This window comes from Condylura cristata, unplaced genomic scaffold, assembly GCF_000260355.1.
Source record: "Condylura cristata isolate star-nosed mole 26May11 unplaced genomic scaffold, ConCri1.0 scaffold00031, whole genome shotgun sequence".
Classification (NCBI taxonomy): domain Eukaryota; kingdom Metazoa; phylum Chordata; class Mammalia; order Eulipotyphla; family Talpidae; genus Condylura; species Condylura cristata.
The window spans coordinates 2,778,466-2,790,787 of record NW_004567132.1 but is presented as its reverse complement, the minus strand read 5'-3'; the positions used below and the strand labels follow the sequence as shown (position 1 = coordinate 2,790,787).

Genomic DNA, 12,322 nt, shown 5'->3' with positions numbered 1-12,322 from the left:
TGTGGGTTTATATCTGGGTTTTCTATCCAAATCCACTGGTCTGTATGCCTGTTCTTGTTCCACCATGCAGTTTTGATTATTATGGCTTTGTAGTATAACTTGAAGTTTGGGGTTGTACTGCCTCCATTTTCTTTCTTCGTAGTCATGGGAGTTTTGGCTATTCGATGTCTTTTGTTGTTCCATATGAATCTCGTCAATATTTTTTCTAGTTCTTTGAAGAATGTCATTGAGACTTTTATTGGGATGGCGTTAAATCTGTATATTGCTTTTGGCAAGATGGCCATTTTGATGATGTTAATTCTCCTGGTCCATGAGCAGGGGATGTCTCTCCATTTCATGGTGTCTTTTTGTATTTCTTTTAACAGTGTTTATAATTTTCTTTGTAGAGAGAGGTCTTTTACCTCTTTTGTTAGGTTGACTCCCAGGTATTTGATTCTTTTTGTTTTAATTAAAAAGGGGATTTTTTTTTTTTATTTCTGTTTCTTCTGATTGGTTGGTTATGTATAGGAAGGCCTCTGATTTTTGTGTGTTGCTTTTATATCCTGCTACCTTCCTGTTTTTCCAGCCCCTAGTGTGTGGAATTATGTCTGTCGTCTCTGCCAGTGATGCTCAGGGGTCTTTTGTGGTGTTCAGCTTCTCCTGGTAGCTCATTGAGTCCTTGTCTCTGGAAGGGGCCTTTTGATCTTTGTAGCCTTCTGATGTCCCGGGTTTCCTGTATGCTTGGATGCAGCCCCGAAGGGTGGGGTGCATTAGAAGTGTTCCAGCTGGGCCTGTGGTTGAGCCAGTCACTAATTTTGTTTATTTTTGGGGCATTGTGAGCCTTGCAAGGTGGTGCCTTACTGGCTCACATGTTTTCCAGCCAGTGCTGCCCAGTAACACCTTGAGCCCTAGTATTGCAAATGCCCCAGTAGTGCAGGCTATCAGTCCTTCCACTAGGCCTCCAAGGCTTTTTGTATCCACTTAGAGCTGTCTTTCCCTACCACTTGGGGGAGTGTTAATGGGCCTGTTTTGATTCAGTCTGACCCCCTCCCCCCTTTTATCTCAGGGACTTTGTGAACTTGCTGGCATCGCCTTAGTGGCTAATGCTGGGAACAAGCCCCTGGCCAATGCTGTGGGGTTGGGTGAGAGGGTTGTATGCCTTGCAGCTGCCCCAGTCACCAGATCACCAGATTTTTCTTCCCTACCCCCCCCCCCAGGCTCTGTGTGCCCGCATTCATAGTCTTTTCCCACGGTTTGGTTCTACTCACTGTGCCGAAAGAGCAGGAAGCCTCCATCTGCAGTGCTAGAGCCTGGGTGTCCCTCGAATTGATCTTGCAGTGTTCCACATAGACTGTCTGTGGCACTTCTGAGTCAGAATGCTAGTTTTTAATAAGTTCTTTAAATAAGTTTGAAGAGTACCCTCTTGGCAGCGCAGCAGTTTGGAGTGCTGTACTGCAAAGCTAAGCCAAGCCATGGCTGCTTCAGTGCGAGTTCTGTCCCCTCCCCGTAGGTAATCCACATGGCGTGGCAGACCTCTCCTGACCTGCCTGCTGCTCCCCTCAGCTGTGTACTTTGTTGATTTCCCTGTTCTGCTCCCCACTGTGACTGATAAATCCTCTTGCTGCCCATGGGCCACTGGCTGTACCCCATTTCTGTATGCATAAATAAATCTTTAAAAAATAAAAATAAATAAGTTTGAAAAACCAAGATAGCTTGAAAAAAATAAGTTCCTTGAGAAGGGTAAGTTCCACTATTGTTATAGATCACATTGCATTGCCTCATATATACCAACTTCTCATGATATTTTTTAACATTACAGGTTAATTTTTTCAAGGAATTTTGTGCATTTTCGCAGACATTACAACCTCAAAACAGGGATGCATTTTTCAAAACTTTGGCAAAATTGGGGATTCTTCCTGCTCTTGAAATTGTAATGGTAATTATACAGTTTCTTTTTTATGTTTTTCAAATTATGGATCTAATGGATTTGTATTAGGAATAGAAAATTCTAGTAATGCATATGTGAATCTTACATTTAGTTTATGATTCACTTGATAGTGAATTACTATAAGAATGTTGTCTTCAGATTTTTTAACTTCAGTTTGATACTAATACTAGTATGAGGTCATGCAGATATTAATAATTCAAGTAAATAAAAGTCACATGCTTTTTAAAATCTATTATCCCTTCTGTAACAAAACAGAGTATGTTTCATAGAAGCATAATTTTTTTGACTAGTGAGTGAAGTGAGAAATCTGGGCCAAGGTGACTCATGCTGCAATATGGGGTTAGCACGTGGGTCTCATACTTCTGGTTTTATGAGTTTTATCTAGTGGTTGTTATTATATATAACAAATACTTAAAGTATTTTTATTATTATGAAAGTTGCAAATTATGATTGTATACATAATTTGACTTTTATGAAATAAATAACTTTTCCAAAACAAAATAATGAGAAGAGTAACTTTTTTTTTTTACTACTCCCTTCAGTATCTACTTAACAGAGACAGCTAGATGCCCAAAGCAGCTTCTGTGCTTCATTTGTTATGATAGGTCATGACAACTGTAGCAACTGACACTCCCACCATCCTTGTAAAAGAATTAGAGTAGAAAAGGCAAATAATATATTAGTAGTGTTATGAAAATAGTATTAACCTCATGCACATCCTGAAAAGGGTATCAAATCCCTTAGCAAGATTCCCTGGACCACATTTTGAGAACTTCTGAGTAAGGGAATCTATTCAGAAACAACTAGGCATTTTGTAACTTACAAATTATGGTCTTTCATGGTTTACAGGGTAAAAAGCATACAAGATCACTACCTTAGAAAACTAGTTACCACTTTAGCACCGAGTTTGATCCCCTCTAGGGAGGTGACCCACATGGCAAGGCAGACCTCTCCTGTCTCACCCGCTGCTCCCCTCGGTAGTGTACTTCATCATTCTGTCTGTTCTGTTCCCCACTCCGTCTCTGGGTGAATCTTCTCACCACCCCTGTACCTCTGGCCTGTACGCCACTTCTATATGCATTAACAAATAAATCTTTAAAAGAAACTTTAAAAGAAGTTGCTTGAAGAGTGAAAATACTCTCAAGTGAAAATACTTAATATTTTCAAAAGCATACTCTTAGGAGATTTTAAAGAGAATCATCATTAAAAAGTCAGTCTCAAGTCCTCCCTGGTGGCAAAGCACTAAGAAGCTAAAGCCACTTAAGTATGAGTTCAATCCCTGTCCTGGAGGTGATACACATGATGCAGCAGACTTCTGGCCCACCCACTGCTCCCCTCAGCAGTGTACTTCATTGGTCTGCCTGTTCTGCTCCACACTCTGTCTCTGATGAATCCTCTCACTGCCCCTGCACCTCTAGCCTGTATTCCTGTTCTGTATGCATAAGTAAAATAAATCTTTTTTTAAAAGTCTCACAAATCCAGGATCATAACTTTTAGAACTTCTTTAAACCTTGACTAGGAGACATTCACATTTTTCTTACATAGACTTCAGTCAGGAATACACATACCCCAGAACATTTTTTTAACAGCATTTGTAGTGTTGCTTTATAGTCACATGCTGATACTTTTTAAAAATTCTCTGAATATTTATTTTTCTTTTGGTAAAAATGGACTGAAAATAATAATTTAGCTGCTTCTTACAGTTATTTGTAAGAGTAAAGGAAGTGTAAAATATGAAGTTGTATGTTTTGATTCTAGCCCAATGTCAAAATCTTTAAAAGTTAGAGATGTGAATAAATTTGGGAAATGAAAGAATAACTTGTTAATAATCTGAGTAATCTAATTTTCCCTTTTATCAGGGCATGGATGATTTGCAAGTCAGATCAGCTGCTACAGATATATTTTCTTATCTAGTAGAGTTTAGTCCATCCATGGTCCGAGAATTTGTAATGCAAGAAGCCCAGCAGAGTGATGATGTAAGTAATAGTGCGCTGATTCCATGTTGATTAGCTGTGGTTTTGTAAACCAGTGAGGGAAAAAAAAAGGTATTTTTATCTTTTATGAAACAAGATAATTAATTGCTGTATCAGTTGTAACTTTGGTAAGTTCAGAATATAAGGCAATTGATCATGTTTATTGCAAAAAATATATAGTAGATGAGAGTCACATTCTTAGATGTTGATCTTAAGAAATGTTTGGGTGCTGATAAACTTATTTAAAATTCATAGATCAAATATTTAATATAACTGTTTCCTTTCACTTACTCAAATATGTATTTTTTTGGTGGGAATAAATGTTTACTAATGAGGTCAATATTATATTTTCCACTACAGAAATATTTAAACTTTCTCTTAACCTATTTTAAGGACAGTTGTAATTTGCTTTCTTGTATTGAAAACATTTTATTGTAAAGTGGAAAATAATTGTAATTACACTCCTTCTTAAAAGAGGATTTGATTCCCAATGTTAGTATAAACCTAATGTCTTACTAATGAATTAAACTACAGTTTTTATATATTGTGTTTAATTTCTTTTGTTTACTAGATTTTTATGTTCTATCATTGTTAGATATACCCATAGAAAGTGTGTGTGTGTGTGTGTGTGTGTGTGGTGCTGAATCTGTTTTAGAATCAGCTTGGGCTAATATTACAGTTTAGGGATAAAGAAGATATTTCTTTGTGTTAAATGTATTTTAAGGTTTTATTTAAAACCTAAAGGTTGCCAAATGTGACTTTAAAGAAATAAATATCTACTTTATTAATCAGTTTATAAACACACTGGTGATACTAATATCTCAATGTCATTCTTTATAAAAGATAAATTTACATGCTGAATTCTGTATTGGTTTGTGGGTAACCTAGAAGAAGCGTGGACACCTGCCATTTTGATGTGCTTTCAAATAAGTCTTTTCTCCCTAATATTATGGAACAGATTTGGTTTCAAGGACATGGAGCACACTGTTCAGAATTTTTGAGACACAAAGAAATGCTGGCCTTTATTATACTATAGGCATTAATTCTCTCCAAGCTAGGAAGATAGATATTCAGCAAAAATTGTTGTCTTTTTATTATGCCACAGATTGCTCATACTTTTATAATAATGACTTTTGAAGCGATTACAGTTATTTAAGAATCTGACTCTATAAGTAATACAACTAATATAGAACTAGCCTTTCCAGGTATTTTAAATGTATTTCTCAGGAATAAATCTATGTGTTAATTTTCTAGGCATAACTATTAACTATTGGGGTTAATTTTTCTAAAGAATGCTTATTTTATAATGATACATACTGAAGTAGTTACAGGTTTATGTATATATGGAATCGCTTTAAAATAATTTTGGAGGGTAAACTTTGCCATATAAGAAGTAAAAAAAAATGCATGGGATACATTTACAGAAAAGATGTAATGATAATATGTTAAGTTTGGGAGGAACTACCAAAATTAAATACAAAGTATGCTCTATCTAAAAGTTTGTTTTTATTACTCGCAGAATTCTCCCAATCTAAGACATTTATCTTTATTCCATGCAGGTCCGTCCCTTATTTCATCTCCTTCGCTTAGTGCCTTTTTTCCCCAGTGAAAGCATTCTCCAGTCCACTGAGTTGATGTCAAAACTTTTCCTTTGACATGAACAATCGTTTTGTACCCTACTTTAATGTTTAAAATCTCTGGATTAAAAATACAGAAGGCAAATTAGCTTTGTAGCTCTTTGTATTAACATCCAAGACCATTATTAATTAAACAAATCTATTTGGTATGAAACAGTGTTTCCTGTGGTAAATTGTGTAGTAGGTTGTTGGGTTTTCTTTTCCTCATATTTGTACTAGAAAGGATTTTCTGGTTAGAAATTTAGATATGTGTTTTGGTGTCACATAATGTGTGATCTTGCTTGATTGGTCAATTTTTGTGACCAATTGGTCAGTTATTTTCTTATGACTCTTCATTCTATAGCATGGAGTACACTAACAGGCCCCAAATGGTTACATTATACAAATTGTGAGGGTTTTAAACTTGTGGTCAAGGGCAAAAAGGAAATTCTGCTCATTGCAGGGAAATTCTCATTTAAGCTCCAGTTAGCTGAAAACATTTAAAATCTATGAACATACAGCTAGTTGTCCTTGGCCACTTCCGTCTCTGAGGAACTACGTACATTCTTGTGTTGGTCACCCTTTTTAGTTCACCTTTTTAAGTTCACCTTTTTTAGGTCACCCTGCTTAGTTCACACTTAAGACTGATGCCTAGGATGAGAATCCCTTAGACCCTCCAGTAAATCACAGTCTCTGGTAAATGATGTTTCAACTTCCCTTTATTGATGGTATCATAAAGGATCATGTACTCTGTTTTTTTCTCTAGTGTTTGTAAAATTTTGAAAAACATTAGGAAAATAAATGTTTCAAAGTTCACCTTTTTTTATCCCCTACATGATTCTGATTCTGTTTTTTTCATTTGGTGTACTTGTCTTACCTCCAAATCAGGTCTAATAGGAACATGTTTTCTTCCAGGATATCCTTCTCATCAATGTAGTAATTGAACAAATGATCTGTGATACTGATCCTGAACTAGGAGGTGCTGTTCAGTTAATGGGACTTCTTCGTACTCTGATTGATCCAGAGAACATGCTCGCTACAACTAATGTAAATATATTTTTCTGTATATTTGTACATATATATATTTGGAGTGAATTATAAATATATAACTTTTGTGTACTTTTTTATTGTACAGTATTTAGCAACAATAAAAATTAAGTATTTATACACTTGCTATTCAAGTAGTAATGGTATTTGTATAGCAGTTTTGGGCAAAAATACAAGAGTGTGACCTGTAAAATCCTTGTAATATGTTAGCATTTACATTTATGATCCTGGGCTGTATTAATCTCTAAATTTAACATACAACAACATGAATATACATATCTGAACTCTCAACTTAGGAATGGGTAATGTAGTAAATTTTTTGTTGTATGTTTTTTACCAACTCAACTGTATAGCAAGCAAAACATAAAACTTAAAGCTAATAGTGACTGTCAATATGGTAGGATATTTTTCTTGTTGAAATTCCCTCATACTTAGAAAATGTAAATTATTTTTGTCATTATGAGTTTATGGAACCAGTTATGCTAAAAACAAAGAAAAAAAAGCAAACTATGGGGCCCTCCCTGCTCGCACAAGGGGTTAAAACATAGCACTATGAAGCTATTGCTGCTGCTACAGTGTGAGTTCGATCCTGGACCAAGGTGGTGACCTACATGGTGTGGTAGACCTCTCCTGACCCACCTGCTGCTCCCTTCAGTATATCTCAGTAGATCTGCCAATTCTGCTCCCCACTCTCTCTCTGGTGACTCCTATCACCCCACGTACCCCTGGCCTGTATACCGTTTCTTGTATGCTTAAATAAATAAATAAATATTTTTTTAAAAAAGCAAAATAATCAGAAGGCATTACTTTCCAAATAACAAATTTTTAATCAGAAGGCATTACTTTCCAAATAACAAATTTTTAAAAGATGAATTTTACCCTGTTAATAGTAGCAGTAGTTTAAGTGGGTTTTTCAGATTTGTATAGATTAGTGAAATTTCGGGTTTCAAATTTTAAGCAGGTTGCTGCTACATGACTTGGGTTGGATTTTCATTATATTTCATAATCAAAAAGTATATTTGAAAAAATTATTCTGAATAATTTTCTTCTGGAAAACACTATAATTCTCTTTTTCATGTTTTCATTTTTATTTAATAATCACGTGAAATAGATTTGATTTTTTCATTTCTATAGAATGAAGGTGAATATAACTAAATTTTTGGTTATTTGACTTTATCTGTGTATGACCTGCATTTCTGCTGCTTGAGATGCTTTATTAATAATAAAGGTAATAAAATAATTTTATTTTTATGTTTCAGAAAACTGAAAAAAGTGAATTTCTGAATTTCTTTTACAACCATTGTATGCATGTTCTTACGGCACCACTTTTGACCAATACTTCAGAAGACAAATGTGAAAAAGGTACAGTCTCTTATTTGCTTATGGTTTCTGTTTTAAGAGAAAAATAAAATATTAGAACTAAAAGCTGTTTACTATATATGTATGGGGGGGGCATATTCTCTGTGAATGTTAATCTGATGTATCAGTTAAGAGGAGATCTAATAAGATTATAGAATTGGGACACCCTATGTAATATACTCAGTTACATTATATATAATGTACCAGCTGACTACTAGTTCTCAAAAACAGCAAAGTTGTATGGCTAAAGAAAGCGTGTTGCAGTACATTTTATTAGAGTGGTTCCATTCTCATAAATTAAGATATTTTAATGTTCATTTTAAAATAAAAGTTTTATTTAGATGTTAGTGTGATGTCATGTATCATTTAGTGACAGGGATATTTTCTGTGAAATGTGTTGTTAGTCACCATTTTCATTGTGTGAACGTTGACGTATATTTGGGCAAACCAGGCTAGTATAGCCTACCACATGATTAGGTATATCTAGGGCCTTCTTATATATGGAATCTGTGGTCGACTGTGACGTCATGTGGCATGTGATTGTAAGTGATGATTCTGTTTACTATAGACTTTATCAAAACTAACTTCCATGTTTTAAAAAGTATATATTTAAAAACTAACAACTTTTAATTTCCTATGTACTGTCACAGTTTCATTCCCTACTCCCAACCCCAAGGTGTCTTGAATTTGGGTTTTATAACCCAAGTATTTGTTGGGTTGTATATAAATATTATTATGTCATGTGTATTATTTTTCATGTTTTCAAACTTAATATGAATTGACTTCCATTTTAACATGATTCTACAATTTTTCTTTTTCCCCAGTGCTATTTTTGAGGTACATCTATATTGATACATGCAGTTCTTATTTGTGCATACAAGAACTGGAGTACAGGTTAGAGATGCAGGGGATGAGAGGATTCACCAGAGGCAGAGTAAGGAACAGAACAGGTGGATTGAAGCAAAATACACTGCTGAGGGAACCAGCATGAGAGACAGGAGAGGTCTGCTATGCCTTGGGGTCACCTCCCTGGCCAGGGATCAAACTAGTGCTTCAGTGGCTATGGATAGCTTCATGGTGCTGTGCTTTAACCCCTTGCACCACCACCAGGGAGTCCCCATACAGTTCTTATTTTTAACTTCTGCTTAGTATTCTCTTGAATGTGCATACTATAATTTAGCCTTCCTGCTTCTAATATATATTTGTTTCTAGCTTACCACTGTTATAATGTTTTTATTACATTAATGTGTTACCCTATGCAAATGTACTATTTATATTTGTTCAGAATTCTAAACTTATTTTACTTTTTAAAATGTTAAAAGCATAAATGACTTAACTACTCACATAAGTATTATTCTGGAATGTAATTTCCTATGTTTACAATTTTTAAAAATGAAACTCAGAAGCATGCCCTAATTATTGGAGATCTGTGTAAGAGAAGATGTATGTTATTTCTCATTGCAACCTAACTTTTTTATCAGAATATTTATGGTGACTTTTAATAACTCCTCATCTGTATCTAATATTATAAAAGATAGCAGATGGAGGTACAATATTAACAGCAAAGTCTTAAAGATTACCATGCAGGGTAAGTATTACCAAAGACATACATCCTATATTGTTAAGTGCTAGGGAAATGTGAGTTGTTATTTGCTAAAGTAGCTAATTGTGATTTTTTTTTTTTTATTATTACTAGATAACATAGTTGGACCTAACAAAAACACAATTTGTCCTGGTAAGTATGATTTATTTTATGAACTCATGCAAATTATAAGTTTTTTCCTGCTCCGAGTATCATGAATACAAAGGGCTAAGAAAAACATATTTTCAACAAAGCAATCAAAAGATAAATTGACTCCTTGCTTCTGTGAATTTTTTTGTTTTTCTTCTGTATGTTTAAAGCCTCTTCTGGTTTTGTTTTATGTGGTTTTTTTGGCTTTTTGGTTTTTTTTTTAGAATATAATCTAAAGTTGAGAAAGTAGTTATACTTAATATACTAATTCAAATGAGGAAATAGTCTTCATAACAGCCTTCTGCTTAGAAACTATTTATGTATTGAATGTAATAAGCACTGATGCATAACAGGTAAGGCTTAGTTGTATGGAAAATTTGCCTGTTTGTACCTCACATCCTTTCTTTTCTACTAGGTCCATCAGCGCTCTAGGAAATTCAGTTTCAGATTAGGACATTGTTTATAGAGTTTGCACTAGTTAGAGTTACAATGAATCCGTTCACATTCTTATTGGAACAATGAAAATGAGACATTTAATTATAGTGCAAATCAGTGTTACAGAATATTTTGTAAATATAAATCAAATTTAGAGATTAAGAAAATGTTTTTGATGGTGAGGATCTAGTTCAAATGTTGTTGGCTTTGGCACAAGGAGGTCCGGAACAATAAAAACTCTTTACTTGCATGTTTTTAAGGTTTTATTTATGCATATAGAACTGGGGTACAACCCAGAGGGGCAGGGGCAGTAAAAGGATTCACCAGAGACAGAGTGTGGAGCTGTGGAGCTTAACACGGCAGATTGACCAAATACACTACTGAGAGGACTGCTGTGCCATGTGGGTCAGCTCCTGGCTGGATGTAACTCACATTGAAGTAGCTGTTGGCAGCAGCAGAGTATTGTGCTTTAAATAACCTCTTGTGCCACCAGAGAGGCCCCCCCCCCCGTTGATGAGTCTTAATATTATTTACTTAATATTCAAAGAACCAAAAAATGTCCCTTCCTTAGAGATATCTTTAAAGAAATATAATTTTTCTTGGGAAATTTACATTGGACCACTTCAGGTAAAATGTTTGACTGCTTCCTCTCTGCTGTGCACCCTTTATAGATTCATTTACATTAATAATGACAGCACTTGTTAAGTAGATATTACCAAGAAAATATAAGTGCAATAATTGTTTTGTTCTTTTTTAATGTCTATTATGTAAGAGCCTTAGAAGGCAACTTTTTGGTAAGTTAAACTGGTAATATTTCTAGAGATTCTGCCTAATGAAAAAGTAAAAATTTATAGCTTCCCTGATAGAAAAATAAAAGAAGAAATATGATCTTACTTTTATTCTATCGGGAAGGAAGCTTTATTCTCTTCACTTATATATACTGCAACATTTAATTTTTATGTGATGGCTTTCTTTGTAGATAATTATCAAACAGCACAGCTGCTGGCCTTAATTTTAGAGCTGCTCACATTTTGTGTTGAACATCACACTTATCACATAAAAAACTATATTATGAACAAGGATTTGTTACGAAGAGTCTTGGTCTTGATGAATTCAAAGCACACTTTCCTGGCCTTGTGTAAGTACCATTTTAAATGACTAGTCTCATAGTCTGTTTTTAATAGATTAAAACAGCAACATTTTTAATGGCAGTAAAAGCTGAAGTTACTTTGTAGATTTATCTGTTTTTAGTAGTCTGTTTATTACTAAAGAGATGATTTTGAGAAATACGAATTTTTGATTTCCTGTTCTTTAATTTTTGATTTCGTGTTCTTTTAAGTCTTTAACAAGAATAGGTGAGAGTGCTTCCCCGCCTACAAATTGCTTATGTCTAGATTCACTTAATGGTTGTGATACAATACTATATGAAGTGACATTTCAGTAATAAAACCAGTGCATCTTGCTGTCATTTATTAGACACTTTTAAATATTTTTTAGATAGTGGCCTTGCAATGCTTTTATGAATCTTGGGTTATTTTTTATTCAACTGTAAGATAAATTAGAGCACTTGGACCAGTGATAGTCAGAAACTTAAATGCTGATATTTGTTCCAGTGTTGATTTTCAGCAAATTATGAACTTTTGTTTAATCTCCATAATGTTACCTGTCATTAGAGATTAAAAGAAATTTCTCCCTCCAAATAATAAGAACTTTATATTTTTTGCCATAAAAATAGCTATAATTTAAAAATACAAATGTATTTAAATGTCTTTTTTTTTTAGATTTATTTTTATTTTTTTTATGCACAAAAGAACTGGTGTGTAGGCCAGAGGAGCAAGGAGTAAAAGGATTTGCCAGATTCAGAATGGGGAGCAGAACAGGCAGATCTACTAAAATACACTGCTGAGGGGAGCTGTGGGTGGAACAGGAAAGGTCTGCTGTGCCATATGTGGGTTAACTCCCTGGCCTGGGATGCTTCAGTGTCGGGTAGTAGCTTGATATTACTGAGATTTTAATCCCTGCGCTACCAAGGAGGCCCTACTACTTTTTTTTTTAATGGTTTTAAGTAATCACTATTAACTGTCTACACTGTTTCTTTTTTTTACCTGTACCACTTCATGTAAACACAAGGATGAGTGATTTTATTTTTTACAAAAGCAGCATCATACTAACACATTTTTCAGTTCTTTAATACTATTAGACATGATGTAAACTAATTTCCTCCCCACCCCCA

The 12,322-nt window shown here is 34.5% G+C and overlaps 1 protein-coding gene across 3 annotated transcripts in view; it reads left to right on the top strand.

Moving 5' to 3' along the window:
- SMEK2 (SMEK homolog 2, suppressor of mek1 (Dictyostelium)) overlaps positions 1 to 12,322 on the top strand; it is a 51,214-nt gene that overhangs the window by 24,093 nt on the left and 14,799 nt on the right. For all 3 annotated transcript variants that reach the window (XM_004691413.2, XM_012731535.1, XM_012731536.1), the window contains exons 6-11: positions 1,799 to 1,915; positions 3,787 to 3,903; positions 6,432 to 6,563; positions 7,823 to 7,925; positions 9,619 to 9,657; positions 11,069 to 11,227. In XM_004691413.2, coding sequence (XP_004691470.1) covers positions 1,799 to 1,915; positions 3,787 to 3,903; positions 6,432 to 6,563; positions 7,823 to 7,925; positions 9,619 to 9,657; positions 11,069 to 11,227 — 667 coding nt within the window. The remainder of the gene's footprint in view (positions 1 to 1,798; positions 1,916 to 3,786; positions 3,904 to 6,431; positions 6,564 to 7,822; positions 7,926 to 9,618; positions 9,658 to 11,068; positions 11,228 to 12,322) is intronic.